The sequence below is a fragment of the Schistocerca nitens genome, chromosome 3, assembly GCF_023898315.1.
Source record: "Schistocerca nitens isolate TAMUIC-IGC-003100 chromosome 3, iqSchNite1.1, whole genome shotgun sequence".
NCBI classification, from domain to species: Eukaryota; Metazoa; Arthropoda; class Insecta; order Orthoptera; family Acrididae; genus Schistocerca; species Schistocerca nitens.
The window spans coordinates 461,394,221-461,416,208 of record NC_064616.1 but is presented as its reverse complement, the minus strand read 5'-3'; the positions used below and the strand labels follow the sequence as shown (position 1 = coordinate 461,416,208).

Sequence of the window (21,988 nt, the reverse complement as noted above, 5' to 3'; positions counted from 1 at the left end):
CTTCAACTTCTCGCAGGGTGATTCATAACAAAATAGTTCACGTATGTATGGGTGCATGTCAGTCTCTAATGGGCACAATACAGGGTGTACATAAAGTCCAGGAACACTTTCAGTTATTTATTGCACAAGAACCAAACATTGCACAGATATCATACATATGTCATTTTGAAGAGAAACCCTGAAAGTTGTATTTTTTTTTTTTTTTTTTTTTTCCCCCATGTATACCGCCACAGCGTGGTTTGGTAATTTGCTGATAGTCAGCACTAGTCACAAACATGGTGAGTTCACGTGCGGAGTGAGCTTTGTGTGTGTTGGAGTTTGACAAAAACATGTGTGCTACAGCTGTTCAACAAATGTTTAGAACCAACTACGGTAAGAAGCCACCAACAAGGAAGGCCATTTACCACTGGCACAACAAATTCGTTGTGCCTGTAGCACACTTGGTTTTGGTTTCAGGAATTACTGCAACCAATCACCATTTTTTTTGGCAAACTCCTGGACTTTATGTACACCCTGTATTGTGCCCGTTGGAGTCTGACATGCACCCATACATACGTGAACTATTTTGTTATGAATCACCCTGCGAGAAGTTGAAGAGGCACACGCTAGCATGTGTTCACATATATGCAACCTTTCACTGCACTGGTTATATTCCACACTTTAAACAGCACACCAATTATATCCACTATTGATTTCACTGTGAGACCACCATCAGAAAGCTCACTCTGCACCTGAACTCGCTATGTTCGTGACTATCGGCAAATTACCCAACTACATTGTGGTGGTATATGTGAAAAAAAACTTTCTGGGTTTCTCTTCAAAATAAAATATGTTTTGGTTCTTGTGCAATAAATAAATGAAAATGTTCCCGGACTTTATGTACACCCTGCATTGTGGCCAGTGACCAAGTCGCCATTATCAAGTGCGGTGTGCTGATGAACTAATTGCTGAAGGGCTGGTGCTGGATTTGTGTCTCTCACCCACCCCCTGACCACATGGCGCTCTCTCCATGATCCGTAGCCACTCATGGACATGAGTCCAGCATCTCCCCCTCCCCCCCCTCAACAAATCACTCCATGTTGGAGTAGTGCCCAGGGGTGCATACTGTTGGCAGCATCTCTGCTGTTGCACCCCCAGCTACCATAGGTAGTTCACTGTGGGATATTTCCTTCCCCTTCTTAATTTAAGTGCAGGTTCACATGCCCTACTAAGAATGTAGGCAATACCATGATTCATCACTGGTTCCCTTACTTGAATCTCTATAGATTCTTTTATGACACAGCCCCAGAAGTTAGATAAATGTGTCAGTCAGAACCATAGTACTGTCACAATCAACAGCACATAGTTTGAAATGCAATATTCTGTGACTCTCCCGACGTGTTCGGCTGCTGCAATGTGTTGTGCTGTTGGTATTCTCAGCAATGATCTTCAATAGTGTGCACTGTCTCACCTGTGTATGTCATACCACATCAGCAAGGGATCTGATAGACCCCAGACTTCTGTAATCCAAGGTTGTCTGTGACACTACCAAGCATGTTCTGTGTTTTTGCTAGTGCGCAGAATACAGTCTTCACTTGATATTTCCAAAGAATTAGACTGTCATCAATCTCACAGCCAAGCAGCTGGATGAGGACGAGTTTTTAGTTCTTAAAAAGGACTTAATTTGGCACCTATTCATAAATCTGTATCTATCATGGACATTATCAGTGCAATGGAACACACAGCTGCACAGTTTCCACATTAAGCAGCAAAAATAGTATGTCGCAAAACTGTCGCACTCCCATGTAAACAAGGCTTATATAACTGAATATCTCTAGCAGGGAGAGGGCGACCATACGGAAACAGAACGTCCAAATATCCTGATATTACCAGTCAACAAAGGCTATGCAACTGTGGTCCTTTATACCATAATTACACTGAAAAGATGTGGGGACTGCTTAAAGAGAGTGCATATTTAGAAGATTGACACTTATCCTACCAAGAAAGTGGACAGGAAGACTATGGTGTTTGTCAAAGAATCCGTCTTGCTGGACAAAGTTCTTAGGAACTTACAACAGAGAGTATAATATGTACAGTTCTTTATTGACAACAGCAACACACAAATATATACAGTGGTGGCAAGCCAAGCACTGAAATTACACAAGAATGAGAGAGCATTAACCGAAGACTACAAGTCCAGGTCAAGTTCAGTCACATGCAGTGTCTGTTATACAGTAACATGTAACTTCAATTCTGTGAATGAAGCCTTCACCTAGCACAGCTAAGCACAAGAGAGTGAGGTCACACTGGTGTAATGCCACTGGAAACACTCGTTTGCAAGTGGCACTGCCATTGAGTGAAGCAGGCATCCTTGTATTGCCTTCTCGCAGGTGGTGCTTAATATGAACATTGCGGTTTTGAGTGCATTGCCACAGAGAACACTGGGTCCACTTTAGACGTTACGTACTTCAAAAGGTTCACAAAGATGGGGTGCCTTTATGCCCCATTGTTAGCAAAATTGGTGCTTTGACGTACTCACTAGCTAAATATGTAAAGGATATGCTTAGCCCACACATCACAAAATGTCCACATCATAATTGTAACTCCATTTATTTTGTTGGGCACCTTAAAAACTTTAAGCTTAAGAATTCTCTAATATCCTGTGAGCTTCAATATTGATTATCTTTTCACCAGTACCTTTAAAAGAATCCTAGGAACTTATTGGCCAGAAATTTGACATGGAAATGCTGACCTTTTTAGGTATGTCTTGATGTTGACATATTTTATTTTCAACAATAGTTACTATGAACAGATACAAGGAATAGCCACAGTGTGTGCACTTTCACCAGTTTTTTCTAACAAGTATAGGGAACATTTCAAGGAGGAAACCCGATGGAAAACTACCTCTTCTTCTTCTTCTTCTTCTTCTTTTTTTTTTTTTTTTTTTTTTTTTTTTTTTTTTTTTTTTTTTTTTTTTTTTACATTGACCATACTTTCATCATATGGCCTCAATGGAAGAGAGAAGGTGAATTATTTCCTCACACGTATCAATCCCCTACACCAGAGCATCTATTTTACCATAGAAGTCAAGTGCAAGGGGTGCTTCCAGTTTTTTTCCCCATAGTAAGATGCACACCAATCACTACTTTCACACAAAAAGCTTCCTCTACCAGGTACAGAAGAACAGTGTGCTCACAACATTAGTGTGGAGGGGTTGCACCCTCTCCAACAATGAGAGCTTCAACCAAGAGCCTAAAAAATCTGAGGACAGTGTTTTGGAAGAACCGCTACACAGAGTGATGAATTTGGAGAGTCCTATGTCATACAGCAGCTGCACAAGCAGTGAAAACAACAGAGGAACTCCGGGAGACTGTGGCCATTGCATTTATTCCATTTTGTGATTTATTACCTGGAAATATAAAACAAATTCTTTGGAAACACCAGTTGCAGACTGTATTCTGTCTACCAGCTACAACACAGGTACCACTTGGTAGGGTCAAGGGCAGCCTTGGACTGCGGAAGTGTGACTTCTATCAGATCCCCTGCCAGTGTGGCACAATATGTGCAGATCTGACACTGCATACTGTTGAAGATTGTTATTGATAACACTAACGGCACACCAAATTTCAGTAGTGTAACAAGTTGGCAGTCACGGAACATTATCTATCAGGACAACATGCTACCAATCATGACAGTACTGATGTTCTGACACAGTGTCTAACTTCTGGGACTGTGTCGTTAATGAATCTATTGAGATCTGAGTGAGGGAACCACCGAGCAATCATAATAGTTGCTACATCCTTAGTAAGGCTTGGAAACCTGTACTTAGTTAGGTTAAGAAGAGAGAGAAAAAGCCCACAACAAACTGACTTTTGGGGCTCATAGAGCAACAGCAGACACACTGAAAACATATGTCTGTGGGCATGAACCTTATATGGAGCAATGTGTCAGCAAGAGGAGGGGCGAAACAGAAGCAGGACTCACACCCACACCTGAGTGTGACTGCAGAGAGAGTGCCAGGTCGGAGGGGTAGGGGCAGAGGAGGAGATACAAGCCCTGTGCCAGCTACTAGGCAATTAGTTCATCTGTGCACCTGATGATGGCAACATGGCCACTTGTCAAAATATTGTGCCTGCTGGACACGCATCTGGCCATTCACCCATGATACATTTTGTCACATGCTAACAACTTTAGCAACTATTTATTTAACTGGCACATAAATGCCCCAAAGCACCTCAGCTTCACTGAATACCAACAGTATTTGTTGTCAGTAGAGAAACAGTAACAACAGAATGGATCAAACAGAAGAACTCAGTGACTTCAAATGTGGTGTAATGATTGGATGTCACCTTAATAACAAATCCATCAGCAACATTTTTGGATGGCACCTTAATAACAAATCCACCATAACATTTCAACCCTTCTAAATCTTCCCAAGTTGACTGTTGCTATTGTTAAGTGGTAATGCAAAGAAACAACCAAAGCTAAATTGAGACAAGGAAAACTTCATGTACGGACAAATATGGACCACTGAAAATTGCAGAGGGCTGTTGTACAAAATCACAGTTAATCACCTGAAAGAATCACTCATTGGTTCCAAAGTGCTATCAGCAGTCCAGCTAGTGCAGTGTGTGTGTACAAAGGGAGTGTAAAAGAAGGGGGTATAATGGTCAAACAGCCCCTGAGAAGTAACATATTTCTGTATTCAGTGCTAATCAATGTCAGTAGACAGTGGATGGCTGGAACTGAGTGATTTGGAGTGATTAATCACACTACATCCTGTGGCAGCCTGATGGAATGGTTTGGGTTTGGCAAATGCCTGGTGAACATTACTTGTCATAATGTGTGACAACAGTGAAGTACAGAGAAGATTGTGTTAGTGAATCAGAGTGTTTTTCATGGTTAGGGTGTGTTCCCCTTATTGCACTTAAGGAAACACTAAATGTTAAACGATATGACAAATTTTACAGGATTGTGTACAGCATACAGTAGAGAAAAATTTATGGGATGTCTGCATCAGCATGACAATGCATCCTGTCATAAAGCAGCATATTTAAGATAATGGTTTGTGGGCAGTAACATTCCTGAAATGGACTGCCCTGCCCACGAGGCTTAACCTGCCACTGCACCAGACCCTAGCATCCAACATCATCACCTCCTCTGGTTTTGACTCTTGAGGAAGAATAGGCTACCATACCTCCACAGACATTCAGACACTCCACTGAAAGTGTCTAGATTCTTGTTATGTTTCAGTATTCTCTGTAGTTGCAGTTCCCTTTACTTCCCTACTTTTTACACTATATATATTCTGCCATCCACCCAACTTATGTAATACTCTTGTGCATCCCTACTCCACCACTGCTCCCAACCCCTTGCCTCGTGGATCTATCTCTGCAATAGACCTAGATGCAAAACCTGTCCCATACATCTTCCCATTACCACCTACTACAGTCCAGTTGGAGATATCTCCTACCCTATCAAAGGCAGGACCATCTGCAAAAGCAACCAAGTCCTACACCAACTTAGCAGCAACTGTACTGCATTTTACGTGGGCATGACAACTAATAAACTGTCTGTCCACATTAACATGATGTGCTTCAATTTAATGACTGTTTCACAGTCTGTGCCATCTGGATTCTTCCTACCAACACCAGCTCTTCTGAGTTGTGCAGGTGGAAACTCTCCCTGCAACATATCCTTTGTTCCTGTTACCCTATGTGGCCTCGACCTTCACTAATCCCTGTGCTCCACCTGCTTATTCCCTTCTTGCTCCCATTCTAGTACCACACATGCCTTCTATCCGCCAGTGCACCTAATAGTCATTTCCCCTTCTCTATTGCTCTCCTCCTGCCCCCTCCCCTCTTCCATCACAGCCACCAGAGGCTGCACCTAGCAACCGTATCATGTCTCCACTTCCCTGCATGCTTCAACAGGCAGCACCAGTGTCTTCACCAACCCTTCCTCCCCCCTCTCCTCCACACCTCTTCTGTACCCCCCCTGTTCGTCCGAACTAGATTGCTGCTCACGTCAAATGCATTCGCAGTTGGCCCTTAGCACCCAAAGATGACAGGCACCATGTGTACGAGTTGTGAGTGTGTGTGAGTTTTCTCCTTCTGATGAAGGCATTAATCCAAAAGCTGTGCCTATCTGCAACTCAGTGCATCCCGTATGTGGTGACTAGCAGTCCATACTTGTCATATTGTTCTTACAAAACACACACACACACACACACACACACACACAGGGCATGCTAGTGACATGCCCTGGCCTCGCACAGGTAGCACCAAGTATCTACAGCCAGATGACTTGTCTGATGTAGTGGTAATAAATAATCTACACAAAACTTCCTGTCTTTTTATTGGCGAAAACCACATCAAATTTCCTATTGCTGCCGGCCGCAGTGGTCTCGTGGTTCTAGGCGCGCAGTCCGGAACCATGCGACTGCTACGGTTGCAGGTTCGAATCCTGCCTCGGGCATGGATGTGTGTGATGTCCTTAGGTTAGTTAGGTTTAAGTAGTTCTAAGTTCTAGGGGACTGATGACCACAGCAGTTGAGTCCCATAGTGCTCAGAGCCATTTGAACCATTTTTTTCCCTATTGCTGATGGTTTTCAACCTTTTGAGTTCTACATCTACATCTACATCTACATTTATACTCCGCAAGCCACCCAACGGTGTGTGGCGGAGGGCACTTTACGTGCCACTGTCATTACCTCCCTTTCCTGTTCCAGTCGCGTATGGTTCGCGGGAAGAACGACTGTCTGAAAGCCTCCGTGTGCGCTCTAATCTCTCTAATTTTACATTCGTGATCTCCTCGGGAGGTATAAGTAGGGGGAAGCAATATATTCGATACCTCATCCAGAAACGCACCCTCACGAAACCTGGCGAGCAAGCTACACCGCGATGCAGAGCACCTCTCTTGCAGAGTCTGCCACTTGAGTTTATTAAACATCTCCGTAACGCTATCACGGTTACCAAATAACCCTGTGATGAAACGCGCCGCTCTTCTTTGGATCTTCTCTATCTCCTCCGTCAACCCGATCTGGTACGGATCCCACACTGATGAGCAATACTCAAGTATAGGTCGAACGAGTGTTTTGTAAGCCACCTCCTTTGTTGATGGACTACATTTTCTAAGCACTCTCCCAATGAATCTCAACCTGGTACCCGCCTTACCAACAATTAATTTTATATGATCATTCCACTTCAAATCGTTCCGCACGCATACTCCTAGATATTTTACAGAAGTAACTGCTACCAGTGTTTGTTCCGCTATCATATAATCATACAATAAAGGATCCTTCTTTCTATGTATTCGCAATACATTTCATTTGTCTATGTTAAGGGACAGTTGCCACTCCCTGCACCAAGTGCCTATCCGCTGCAGATCTTCCTGCATTTTGCTACAATTTTCTAATGCTGCAACTTCTCTGTATACTACAGCATCATCCGCGAAAAGCCGCATGGAACTTCCGACACTATCTACTAGGTCATTTATATATATAGTGAAAAGCAATGGTCCCATAACACTCCCCTGTGGCACGCCAGAGGTTACTTTAACGTCTGTAGACGTCTCTCCATTGATAACAACATGCTGTGTTCTGTTTGCTAAAAACTCTTCAATCCAGCCACACAGCTGATCTGATATTCCGTAGGCTCTTACTTTCTTTATCAGGCGACAGTGCGGAACTGTATCGAACGCCTTCCGGAAGTCAAGAAAAATAGCATCTACCTGGGAGCCTGTATCTAATATTTTCTGGGTCTCATGAACAAATAACGCGAGTTGGGTCTCACACGATCGCTGTTTCCGGAATCCATGTTGATTCCTACATTGTAGATTCTGGGTTTCCAAAAACGACATGATACTCGAGCAAAAAACATGTTCTAAAATTCTACAACAGATGGACGTCAGAGATATAGGTCTATAGTTTTGCGCATCTGCTCGACGACCCTTCTTGAAGACTGGGACTACCTGTGCTCTCTTCCAATCATTTGGAACCCTCTGTTCGTCTAGAGACTTGCGGTACACGGCTGTTAGAAGGGGGGCAAGTTCTTTCACGTACTCTGTGTAGAATCGAATTGGTATCCCGTCAGGTCCAATGGACTTTCCTCTGTTGAGTGATTCCAGTTGCTTTTCTATTCCTTGGACACTTATTTCGATGTCAGCCATTTTTTCGTTTGTGCGAGGATTTAGAGAAGGAACTGCAGTGCGGTCTTCCTCTGTGAAACAGCTTTGGAAAAAGGTGTTTAGTATTTCAGCTTTACGCGTGTCATCCTCTGTTTCAATGCCATCATCATCCCGGAGTGTCTGGATATGCTGTTTCGAGCGACTTACTGATTTAACGTAAGATCAGAACTTCCTAGGATTTTCTGTCAAGTCGGTACATAGAATTTTACTTTCGAATTCACTGAACGCTTCTCGCATAGCCCTCCTTACGCTAACTTTGACATCGCTTAGCTTCTGTTTGTCTGAGAGGTTTTGGCTGCGTTTAAACTTGGAGTGAAGCTCTCTTTGCTTAGGTTTTGGCTGCGTTTAAACTTGGAGTGAAGCTCTCTTTGCTTTCGCAGTAGTTTCCTAACTTCGTTGTTGTACCACGGTGGGTTCTTCCCGTCCCTCACACTTTTACTTGGCACGTGCCTGTCTAAAACGCATTTTACGATTGCCTTGAACTTTTTCCATAAACACTCAACATTGTCAGTGTCGGAACAGAAATTTTCGTTTTGATCTGTTAGGTAGTCTGAAATCTGCCTTCTATTACTATTGCTAAACAGATAAACCTTCCTCCCTTTTTTTTATATTCTTATTAACTTCCATATTCAGGGATGCTGCAACGGCCTTATGATCACTGATTCCCTGTTCTGCACACAGAGTTCGTGGCTCCTCTCACCAATCATGTTGTTTCTGTGGCTCCCTGATGGGATACATTATAAAACTTGAAATAATTAATTAAAAAAAAGTTACAAATAAAATACTACTCACCTCAGTGCTACACTTAGAGCTTACTTATTGTTACATAGTTTATCAGATCTTGGCACTAAATGAGATATAGCTACCCACATTTCCTTCTCAACAGAGTCTTGATCTGTACTTGATTTTAATGACAGCCACTACCAAAATCCTACTCTTGTAAAGATACGAGGTTGTGAAAGAAATGAATACATTCACTATTTCCTTGTTCAAGCTTGGAAACTCTTTTTTTCGTACTGAATACCAAAATGTTAGCAGTGTCATTGATGAAAACTTCATTTTTTGAAGAATCTAATGAATGTTCTATCAACTTTTCCTCTTCTGTAGTATTGAACACAGAAGGAGAATCATTACTGAAGGAATTTTGAACCCACAGAAACTAATGACTATTTCCAGGAAAGTATTTTTCAAAGTGAAGTTCAGATAAATGTCCTTCAAGCATAAAAAAATATCTGCAGTAAGGTCTATCTCATTGTAATTTATAAAACGCTGCAAACACGGAAAGTAGTCAATTTCTCCTCCATGATTCTTTTTCTCTTCCTACAAAGAAGCTACTTTTTGAAGGCTGAAACTTTGTCAATAAGCTGAGTGAAATTAGTTTCCCTTCCTTGAGGAGACTTATCAGTGATTTTATACCACATAAGTATGTGACCTTTAAGAGAAAGTTAGTGTGTGAAAAGCGCTTAGCACTGATAAGAAGTCTGTTCTTACCTGGAAGAGGAAAATCATATGTAAGTTCAAAAACATGTGATATACAGTTCCCCTGGAAAACCAATGAGTACTGTAAAAAATAAGAGAGATGTATGTTCAATCCCCATATTGTGACACTTGTATAAAAAATCTAGCTTTCTGAGTACAAGTTTTAATAAAATCCACCACATTTCGACAGTTTGCAGTACTTGATTCAGATCAACTCTTGAATGTTGTGAATGAAGAGCTTCTCTATGGAAAATGCAATGGGTACACATAATATCAGGAACTTTGTCATGGATAAGTGCTTGTAAACCACTGTAGTGTCACAACATGGGTCTCACACCATCAGCACACACACCAAAACAATGAGCCCAGTTAATTTGATTTTCTGTCGTGCAGTTGCCCACTACTTTGAACAAATCTTTGCCTGTCATACCTGCATTTATTTCCTTACAAAAAGATTATCTACCATCATAATTCGTCCGTCAAATTTTTTCTGTAATTTGTTCATGAAGATCCTCTCCTAAATCATGAATTCAATGATTAATTGTAGCATCAGATAAAGGAATGGGAAAGAATTGTCCTGCGGTGGACTCTCCAAGCATAGTGGACACCTTGTCAATAGCACACGGTAGAATCAGTTCTTCTGCAGTCATATGGGCTTTCTTACATTTTGCTACTTGGTAAGCTGCATTGTATGACACTAGAAATGTTTTATGCTTAGAAGATGATGCATTTTGTTCTTTCCTTTGACATTTGACTCAGTTTTCTAGAAAAATATTCTCTTGGCGTGTCCACACCATTCTTATGAACACTTTCTAAATGATGCTTTAATTTGTTAGGTAGCATAAATTTAACAGAAAGTACTTTCAAACAGAAAAAACATTGTGGACACTCTTCATTGTTTGCAATGGAACACGTGAAACCAAAATCTAACTAGCTAGAATTGTATTTTCTTTACTTGCATTTCTTGTCACCATTACCACTTTCTTTGTTGTCCTCTGCAAGTTCTGACATTTTATTTCCACTTTATGAATTTAAAAACTTTGCCATGTTTTATCATCCTTATAACAAAGTCGCCGTGTAATAAAAACGGTTTGAAAATACAAGTGGTAAGTGTAATGCACGATAGCTCAGCTTAGATGTTATGACTGCTTACACGACATCTAAAGTGGAATTCCTCTGAGACTACCAGAAATGAAATTTCCCCCAACTGTCTTCTTTACCACTAACTATGAAACAAATTCATGGCACTCCAGGCAGTCACTGATGGCACACCAGGTGCCACGGTACACAGGTTGACTACCAGTGTCTACAGTAGTTCCAGAGATTAGCCTTCATCTACATACAGAAAAACATGGTAAGGGACTTTAATTTGTAATGTGAGTAGATATAATTATCAATAGATTCTGGTCAAGCTTCACTGCTCTCTGGAGTTGCAGCAAGCTGTTTACTTTACTCCTTTTCGCACCAGGTTTCATGTATACCCGACCTGCACATAGCTCCCATCATTGCCATGAGATGTCACCCCAAGTAAATATGTAACTGATAACAATCCATATATTATACAATCATCATTACTATCATGTCAAGCCTGGTGGTCTAGTGGTAAACTGCATGCCTGGAAACCAAAAGGTCATGGATTTTTCTGTCTGCCTTTTAAACTAGCATTCACCTCTCAGTGATATGGAGATCCATCAGAAGTGACGTGGTAGATCCCTAGGAAGTGACATGTGGATTGGACTCCTAGTTACTCTGTGTATCCCCTTTTCCAGCTGGATAACTGGGGTAGGTTAAGGTTAGGAACAAGCAAGTCACGGAAGTGATGTCCAATTGAAAGACTTACACCAGGTCATTGTGCCACACAATTTTTTTTTTAATTATAAATTATATACACAAACCATCCTCATGAGTCAGTCCATCTATTTACGAAAACTGTATCAAAATCCATATAGTGATTGCAGAGATCAGCCTTCACACAGAGACAGACAAATGCAAAGGGAACTTTATTTAGTAATATTTATAGATACATACCTACAGTTGTCTGCAACTGGTGGTTTTCTAGCCCCAGTTGTTTTAACCTTTAATTAACCTATAAATATACACTCCCTGCTCTTGTTCTTTTATATACGGATTATGCACTTGTATTCTGGTTTTCACTTAATTCACATATTTAATTGCAGTAAATTTTGTACTGGGATGGTGTTCTCTGCATTCTGCAGTATTTTAAATTGGGCTTCTGACCTGTAGACGATTGAAGATTTTTATCACAATGGGACAAAGAATGTCTTGTCATCCACTGGTTAATGTTTTCAAAAAATTATGAAGTAAATGTGTATCCCTGAAGATGTGGTTCTAGTGCCGCAAAACTAGTTGGATCATAAATGAATATTTATCATACAGCTGATGCAGTCTTCTTCATTATGGGACATATTCAATCTCCGTTTTCCCATTTTATATATCTGTTGGTATGTTTTTGTCTATATTTTCTCATTTTTATGTCTGGTGATGACTGCAAAGTTGAAATTGGTTATCAATTTTAATAGAGTAGCATGTGATCAAGACAGCGACTTTTATAATCTAGTGAGACAGTATTGTTGCTCTGTACTTACCTTCAGAAGGCGAAATATTTACTACTGTGAATAAACATACATCAAAGTACACACACCACCCTTTTATACGTTTACATTTGTCCATTGACCATACTAAATATTTCACTTCTGTTGCATATTATACCTCCCTGGAGGCACCACCTTATCGTAGCACTGTCCGTGCGGGTGGGAGAGTTTGCGTGTTCCTGTGATGCTGAGAGCTATACTGGTGGTAGCGTAGCTACTGGCAGGTTCAACCTAGCCGGTCAGGTCTCAGCAGAGGAGCCAGACGAAGTGTGCCTCACAACGACTTACCGACCTTTCCTCCCTTTCCCTTCCAGTCCCTTCCCTTTCGTTCTTCCCTTCTGTTAGTCTCTTCATCGGTGTAGGAGGCGGGTAATATCGATAGGTAAACACTCACGGCTTCTGTACCGACGAAGCAAGGCACCTGTGATGTGCCTTAAGGGCGTATGTCAGGATACTTCCAGTGGCATATGGCTATTCACTGCATCCCCTGCCTCTTGCCAGTCGTATCAGCCTTACGATCAACTGCCAACTAGAGGCAGAGGACGAGAGAGTGGATCTGCATCTGCGCAACTGCTTGTCCACTTTAAATACCTTCACGCGCAGATGACTCCGGCAAAGTTTCAGTGGACTATGAGCTTTGAAAGTCCTGCAGCGATGGAGTACTGATGGTGAGGCAAGGGTTTGGTGTACCTGAACCTTAGTTGGTGCTCTGCACATTAGGCAGTCAGACGGTGATGGTCGTTCTGGTACTCGTGAGAGCCGGGAGGACTGGTTCGGCAGCTCATCAGACGACAAAGCAGCCCTATTTAGGATCGCTCTGCTTTCCCTAATCCAGGGAGGGGCCTAGAAAAGGTGGCCTCTGCACTCACTTGTTCACTAACATATGCGGTCAAAAAAATAATAAAATAAACAGTTACCTTAAATATCTAATGATTGGAGTCTGGAACGTCCGTACTTTACAGGATAACAACCATAATCAGTGCCCAGAGAGAAAGACAGGACTTATCGCAAGGGAATTGGCTAGATATAACATCGACATTACCGCCATAAGTGAAACACATCTTAGTGGGCAGTTATGTGAACCGCTCAGAGGTTATACCTACTACTGGAGTTGAAAATCATCCACTGAAAGGGCGGAAAGTGGGGTAGGCTTTGCCATATGCAATAAATTGGCATGTTCACTAACAGAACTCCCAAAAGGTAACAGTGACAGAATAATAACACTCAGACTTCACCTGGCATCCAAGAAATATCTTAACTTAATCAATGTATACGCACCTACATTGCCATCTCCGGATGAAGAGAAGAACAAGTTCTGCCAAGACCTCCGACATGTCCTTAGGGATATTCCTTCTGCAGATAAACTTCTGTTACTTGGTGATTTTAATGCTCGTGTTGGGAATGATTTCAGTGCTTGGAATGGAGTCCTCGGTCGCCATGGAATTGGAAAATGCAACTCGAATGGTTTGGATCTTCTAACTCTATGTGCCGAGTTTGAACTCTGTCTGACAAATACATATTTTCGTCTGCCTGAAAAATATAAAACGACATGGATGCATCCACGATCTAAACACTGGCACCTTCTGGATTATGTGATAGTACGGAAAAAAGATCTTGGTGACGTACTGGTCACACGTGCAATGAGAGGCGCTCAGGGATGGACAGACCATCGACTCGTGAGGTCCAAATTAAAGATAACTTTGAAGGCACCACGCCGAGCTTCACACAAAATACCAACAAAATCGTCCTGCAAAATCTTGGCCAATGATCAGACTATGAGAGCAAAACTGGATGAAAAATTTGGTATCGATGGCCTTTTGATATCTGAATCTGCCCCTGTTGATGAACAGTGGAGTGCATACGCTAGCAGACTGCGTGGCTGTGCTTCAGAAGTCTTGGGAAAGCCTCAGAAGAAGCACCAGGACTGGTTTGACGACTCAGATCCAGAGATCAGAAAGCTAATTAATGATTTCAGAACCTCTCTTCACACCCCTGATGATAACAAGCGTAGAGCAGCGCATTACAATCTGAAAGTGAAGGTACGTGCTCTTAAAGACAGTTGGTGGGCAAATAAAGCAAATGAAATACAGTTATATGCTGACACACACCAAACGGGCAGATTCTTTGAGTCCCTGAAAACTATCTTTGGTCTAAGAGTTGGGAAGATAGCACCAGTCTATAACAAAGATAAAAGTTGTCGGCTGACGCAACAGAGTGACATCCTGTCTCGGTGGGAGGAACATTTTAATGACGTTCTTAATCCCGACCATCAGACAACCGATATTCCATACATAGAAGCACTTGAAGACCTGCCAGTTGAGGAAAAACTTGGGGATGCCCCTTCCTACGATGAATTCATTTCAGCACTGGCTAAGCTGAAAAATGGCAAAACAGCAGGATTAGATAACTTGCCATCAGAGATATATAAATATGGGGGGCCAAACATCAAGAAACCATTGTTTGCTCTGATCTTAAGGATTTGGGAGTATGAAATGATTCCACAAGACTGGAAAGATGCTTGTATTTCCAAGATCTATAAAGGCAAGGGTGACATATCAGACTGCAGCTCCCACAGGGGCATTTCTCTTCTCTCAGCAGCGGGAAAAGTCCTTGCCCACATAATTAACACCCGGTTAACACACTTTGCAGAAAAACTGCTACCAGAGACCCAGTGTGGCTTTCGCCCAAACAGAGGCACAGTGGATGCCATATTTGTTGTCAAACAAATGCAAGAGAAAAGCTTAGAGCAACATCGGCCTTTGTTCATGTGCTTTGTAGACCTGGAAAAAGCTTTTGATCGTGTCACACGGGAAGCTCTCTGGATCATACTAAAGAAAACTGGGTGCCCTGACAAATTTGTCAGTTTGATTCGGCAGTTTCATGAAAACATGATGGCAAAAATCCGCCATAAGGACAAGCTCTCAGAACAGTTTCCCGTGACATGTGGTGTAAAACAAGGCTGTGTTCTGGCTCCCACACTCTTCTCACTCTACTTCGCAGTTGTTATGAGAGACGCGACCAAAGCCTGTAGTAATCAAATTAGTCTCGACACAAGGACAGACAAAAGTGTTTTCAATATCTCTCGCCTCAGAACAAAAAGTCGCGTAACCAAACTATCCATCTTAGAGATTCTCTACGCGGATGATGTATGCATGATGGCTAATTCTTGCGAAACTCTTCAGACTTACATAAACCTGCTAAATGCCTCCTGCAGAAGATTTGGCTTAGCCATTAGCATCACTAAGACGCAAGTTCTCAAACAGCCACTTAGAGGTCTTTAATGCAGATGACTCCAGTATTGAGATAAATAACAAACCCTTGCAAAATGTGTCAAATTTCAAACACCTGGGAAGCCAAATTAGAAGTGACAACAGCCTGACAACGGAAATCGCAGCACGTATAGCCAGCGCAGCCTCAGCCTTCGGTAAGCTTAATGACCGAGTATGGAAATCACATGATCTCAAACTACAAACAAAAATTGCAGTCTACAAAGCAGTAGTATTATCCACCTTACTCTATGCCTCGGAAACCTGGTGCTGTTACAAAGCTGACATTAAGAAGCTAGATAAATTTCATCTTCGATGTCTGAGATCAATTCTGCACATCAAATGGGAAGACCGTGTCCCAAACACGGAGATTTTGCGCCGTGTGAAACTGGCTGGTATTGAAGCTTTAATAATGAAACATCAACTGAGATGGAGTGGTCACATAGTACGTATGGATGACAGTAGGCTACCTAAAGCGGTGTTCTACTCGCAGCTCTCATGCGGGAAGAGGAGGAAAGGTGGTCAACACCTGCGATATAAAGACACCATTAAACGCCACCTTGCAGCCTGTGGCATTCCAAGCAACCGTTGGGAGGAGCTAGCATTGCGCCGATCGGAGTGGCGATCAACTGTACATAAGAGCATCGAACAATTCGAGCAAAAGCGTCTAATGAACCTGGATGCTAAAAGAGAGCTCCGAAAATCTCAGCTCAAGCCTGTCTACACGTATACTTACAACTCTGCTGGTCAACTTCACTGTGCTTCATGCAACAGGATATTCAAAGCGAAATTCGGATTCGCGAGCCACATCCGAGCCTACCACAACAAGGACAGAGAAGACTGACGGAGTCACTGTCGCCGGACACGGCGAGGAGGACATCATCATACCCCCAGAAGACATGCTTCATAACAGTACTACATTTGTTAGGTGACTGCAGAGCATTATGTAATAGGAGTTCACCAATAACTTGGCAAAATGTTTTTTTCCCCATTATTTCTGAAATTATTCATTTTATATATTGAAATACAAACAAACTTGCTACTTCTGCAATTATACAACACAGAATACACACATCACGGTAAATGACTACCTTTGTCTCTATGGATTAACTTTGCTGGCTACTGGCACTGATTGCAATGATAATGGCCACACCAGATATTTCTGGTAAGGGAGTGTCTCTAACTGCACCTACTCAGCATTGTGAGTCTAACAGAGCTGCTGTTAATATTAATAAGTAGCTTAACCTGTAACTTTGCCGTACAGGCTCAGGAAGTATAAGGGGTGTTCAATAAGTGATACAACACATATTTTTCCCAGCCAGTTTTGGGACATCATGGAATGTGCCCACTTCAGCTCCTATCATTTCATGAAGTTCCTATAGGTGGTGGCACTATATGTAGCCTTCAAAATGGTGCCTGTAATGGAGAAGCTTCCAAGGAGAGAGCTGTCACTGAGTTTCTTTTGGCAGATAACCAGAGCATCACAGTTACTCATAAACCCTTATAGAATATCTACAGAGACTTTGCAGTGAACAAAAGTATGGTGAGTCATTGGGCGAGGCATTTGTGATCATCACAACAAGGTCATGCAAACCTGTCTGATGTTGTCCTCAATGGTGAGTGTTCATTGGAGGTGAGGGTATCATCTGGAGTGCCCCGGGGAAGTGTGGTAGGTCCGTTGTTGTTTTCTATCTACATAAATGATCTTTTGGATAGTGTGGATAGCAATGTGCGGCTGTTTGCTGATGATGCTGTGGTGTACGGGAAGGTGTTGTTGTTGAGTGACTGTAGGAGGATACAAGATGACTTGGACAGGATTTGTGATTGGTGTAAAGAATGTCAGCTAACTCTAAATATAGATAAATGTAAATTAATGCAGATGAATAGGAAAAAGAATCCTCTAATGTTTGAACACTCCTGCATCAAATGGAGATTATGCTGAAAAATAGGATTTTGTATCTGAAAGAGTGGGGAATAATATGGTGTATTGGAATCCTGAATAAAACCAACCTGCTTTCAGAAAAAAAATGCATTGCATTACTTATTGAATGCCTCTCGTAGCACTGTATTGCAGGTTGTGAACTACATGACATCACGGTAAATGGTGAAGTTGTCTTCCGGATAACAGTTTCATAAATGCCTACACATGAGGGAAAGTCATAAAGATTTAATTGTTAGCTTGAAAAAATAATGTTACATAGTTCATACTTGACTTGCAGATAAAGATCTGCAGTCCTGGTAAACACCGAAATCCCTTCATCGCAGTACCACTGCATGCCAGTACAGCAATGAAAACAAAATGATGAAACTGATTGATAAAATAGAGTATGATGCAGTAATTCATTTTCTCCATTTGAAGTGGAATAACTCTGCAGAAATCCATGCTGAGTTGGTGGAAATGCAGAGCAACAATTCACTTTCATTCGACACAGTGGTTAGGTGGTGCAGACACTTCCAGTCTGTTCAAACAAATCTGAATGATGAAATACAAAGTGACAGACCATTTGTCTGCTATGAGCCAGTAATTGCAAGCAAAGAGAAGTAGAGGCCCTGATGCTCAAAGACTAGCATATCACATTTGAGGTAATAGTGGAAAAAGTGAAAGTCAGTCATGGATCAGTTTTCAGTATCTTGAATGAACATGATGGAGGTTCTTGTTGGTTCTGCAACTGCTCGTACCCATTCAAAAAGTCCACTGAACTAAGTCAGCAGCAAAAATGGTGCAGCTGTGTCAGTCCAATATAGATTACTTTTTAGTCACCTAATCACCATGGGTCCACAGCTCGTGATCTCGCAGTAGCGTTCTCGCTTCCTGAGCACGGGGTCCCGGGTTCAATTCCCAGCGGGGTCAGGGACTTTCATCTGCCTGAAGATGACTGGGTGTTGTATCGTCTTCATCATCATCATCCATGTGCATTACAGTCAGAGGAAGGCAATGGAAAACCACCTCCTTCATTACCGTACCTAGTATGGTGGTGCGCGCCTCCCGCATCATTCCTCTACGCTCTGTCAAGAAGCGTGGGACTTCATTTCCATTTCCAATCACCATGGATAAATGCTGGGTGTTTCACTATGACCCCAAAACAAAGAATCAGTATAAACACTTGAAAAATGTGGATTCACCCCTGCCAAAGAAAGTAGAAGATTCAACCATAATCGGACAAAGATATGTTGAGTGTTTTTTGGAACTGTCATGGCGTGATGCTAACAGATTATGCTTCTAATGGGGCAAACTATCTCAGAAGCAGACTACCAAAATCTCTTGACCAGGTTACAAGAGGCAATGAAGACAAAGTGTTGCTACAGGCAGCTCAGGAGAGTGCTTTTGCTCCATGGGAATACATCATCTCATTCTGTGCGGGACAGTCTGCTTTCTTGAGCTTCCATATTTTACCTCACCCCCTATATTCTACTGACATGGCACCCACAGACTTCTTCCACTTTCTTCTAATGAAGAAATCATTGTGTGGCCAGCTTTTCTAGAATTATGTTAAGGTGATTTTTGAGATGCAGATTTGTTCGATTGAGCTCCCCACTAAGTCATCCATCATGGGGAAAAATGTTGAATGATATAAATGTACAGGAGGACTAAATCCATCAACAAGAGGCAATTATTTAAACTTTAATTCTATCCCTCATAGCAGAGACATCACTGGTTCAATTAAGGTAACTTTGATGTACAAACCTGTGATCCAGAGCCTAGAGCAATCATTCTCTCAGTTATTTGTATCCTCTTCTCTGTATGATCTCATAGTGAATATTTGTTTAAAAACCTAGTTTTGTTGCATTAATTTTGTTCTCCTCAGCTACTGCTAGTTTTGGTTAATGGTAAGCAGTTGACCTTATCATGTCCTGTTTTCAGTTCTTTATTTTATGTATTTATTTGCTATTTTTTATTAGTCTATTATCTAGATACAAGAACAGACCAAATGTTGTAGGTGATTTGGCTGAATACAGTGTACAATATTTTAAAGTAATTTCAGATGTGTTAGTATAACTAAACATTATCATGTCCTACATACAGTATTTACCAATTTCTGATGAAAGCCCACTTCAGAATGTTATGTCCATAATTTATTATCTGTATTTTGTTCAGTCTATATTGGCCAATGTGAACTGGCTGCTATTGTTGTATTTTTCACATGTATTGATTTTGAGGATTTCTTACTCTGTCCTTGCAAAAACTAATTTTATTGTCTTTGCAATGGAACATAACTGAAATCTAAAAATTATCAGGTAGTGTAGAGGCTTTTTAACATACTTTAAATAAGTAGTTTACAGAAAGCTAGAAGAGTGTTGTGCAAAATGCCAATATAGATGCACATGTTACAGAGTGGGGAAATCTTAATCCACATGATGTACTGGTTCTCCCTTTTGATGTCACTGCAGTGAACACACATGATGATACTTTCAGTAAGGTTATCCATCACTTTGGTAAGGTATGTAATCTTCCGCTACAGCTAAAATAGTATTCCTTTTTAAACAAACAATGAAATTATACAGTTTTCTCTTCTAATAGAAGACAAAAAATCTTCATCTTTTACTTGGAATTTTTTAATTGTGTTCTGGTGGCAGTCATAGAATCGTGTCTATGGTTTTCAATTACTCATTAATCTCCTCTGTTCTGTGACTTCCGTAGATCACTTCAGGCAAATGCCGGGATGATTCCTTTGGAAGTGCACGGCTGACTTCCTTCCCCATCCTTCCCTGATCCAGTGGGACTGTTGATCATGCTGTTTGGTCCCATCCACCCCCTCCCCCACCCCCCACAAAAATCAACCAACCAACAAACCTATCTACTCTGTACTGAACTTTGTTTTTAAGAATGAAATCATTATATTGGAGGTCAATCAATGTGTTCATTTGTGACAATAGACACAAATATTTTTAAAAAAATGATGTGATTTACAAAATGTTAGAACATATGTGCTACATCAAGATTCCAATTTAATTTTGGCCCCATTAACAAAATGTCTCATATACATTTATCAAGTGACAACTGAAATACATAACTGTACTTATGCAAGCACTATAAAATGTTGTTATATTATTACATGTACAGATACAGCCAGAATTATGATTTTATTCATAGCTGTTATTTTCTCAGCAACTGCAATATGGCATATATTTCAGAATAAAATTCAGTTGTCAGTTGCACAGTTATTTTTACTTTGTGGCACTGGTTGTGACAGATTAATCTGTCATCTTCACAAGCCTACAAAATTTGGGGTAATATAAATCGCAAGTAAATTGCCGTGTGTATTTATGTAAAGTATAAGGAGTGTATTACAGAAATTTAATAATCAAGTGTTCCATGGATCAGTTTGCATGATAGACCATAATGATGTGAAATAAGTCATTTTACATTCACATCGCAAATTAATTTGTACATAAGTTTACATTCTGAACATTTGTAAGTTGTTGTTGAGGTTACATTCTGAATATTTCTAAGGTTAATTATAACCACAGATTAATAATTTACAGTAAATGTATCACATTTATGTGCATATGCTTCTTTCACACTTGATCAACCATCTGTGCTTGAGGTCCTAATACCGTCTGCTATTGCTACTGAACTTAAAGTATATGTTGTTGTTGTTGTTGTTGTTGTTGTTGTGGTGGTGGTCTTCAGTCCTGAGACTGGTTTGATGCAGCTCTCCATGCTACTCTACCTGTGCAAGCTTCTTCATCTCCCAGTACCTACTGCACCTACATCCTTCTGAATCTGCTTAGTGTATTCATCTCTTGGTCTCCCTCTACGATTTTTACCCTCCACGCTGCCCTCCAGTACTAAATTGGTGATCCCTTGATGCCTCGGAACATGTCGTACCAACTGGTCCCTTCTTCTTGTCAAGTTGTGCCACAAACTCCTCTTCTCCCCAATTCTATTCAATACCTCCTCATTAGTTATGTGATCTACCCATCTAATCTTCAGCATTCTTCTGTAGCACCACATTTCGAAAGCTTCTATTCTCTTCTTGTCCAAACTGGTTATCGTCCATGTTTCACACCCCTTCATGGCTACACTCCATACAAATACTTTCAGAAACGACTTCCTGACACTTAAATCTATACTCGATGTTAACAAATTACTCTTCTTCAGAAACGATTTCCTTGCCATTGCCAGTCTACATTTTATATCCTCTCTACTTCGACCATCATCAGTTATTTTGCTCCCCAAATAGCAAAACTCCTTTACTACTTTAAGTGTCTCATTTCCTAATCTAATTCCCTCAACATCACCCGACTTAATAATTCGACTACATTCCATTATCCTCATTTTGCTTTTGTTGATGTTCATCTTATATCCTCCTTTCAAGACACTATCCATTGCGTTCAACTGCTCTTCCAAGTCCTTTGCTGTCTCTGACAGAATTACAATGTCATCGGCGAAGCTCAAAGTTTTTATTTCTTCTCCATGGATTTTAATACCTACACAGAATTTTTCTTTTCTTTCCTCCACTG

The 21,988-nt window shown here is 41.1% G+C and overlaps 1 protein-coding gene across 2 annotated transcripts in view; it reads left to right on the top strand.

The window, feature by feature from the left end:
• LOC126248387 (dehydrogenase/reductase SDR family member 7) overlaps positions 1–21,988 on the top strand; it is a 209,182-nt gene that overhangs the window by 124,168 nt on the left and 63,026 nt on the right. For both annotated transcript variants that reach the window (XM_049949332.1, XM_049949331.1), the window contains one exon: positions 19,856–19,962. In XM_049949332.1, the coding sequence (XP_049805289.1) occupies positions 19,856–19,962 (107 nt within the window). The remainder of the gene's footprint in view (positions 1–19,855; positions 19,963–21,988) is intronic.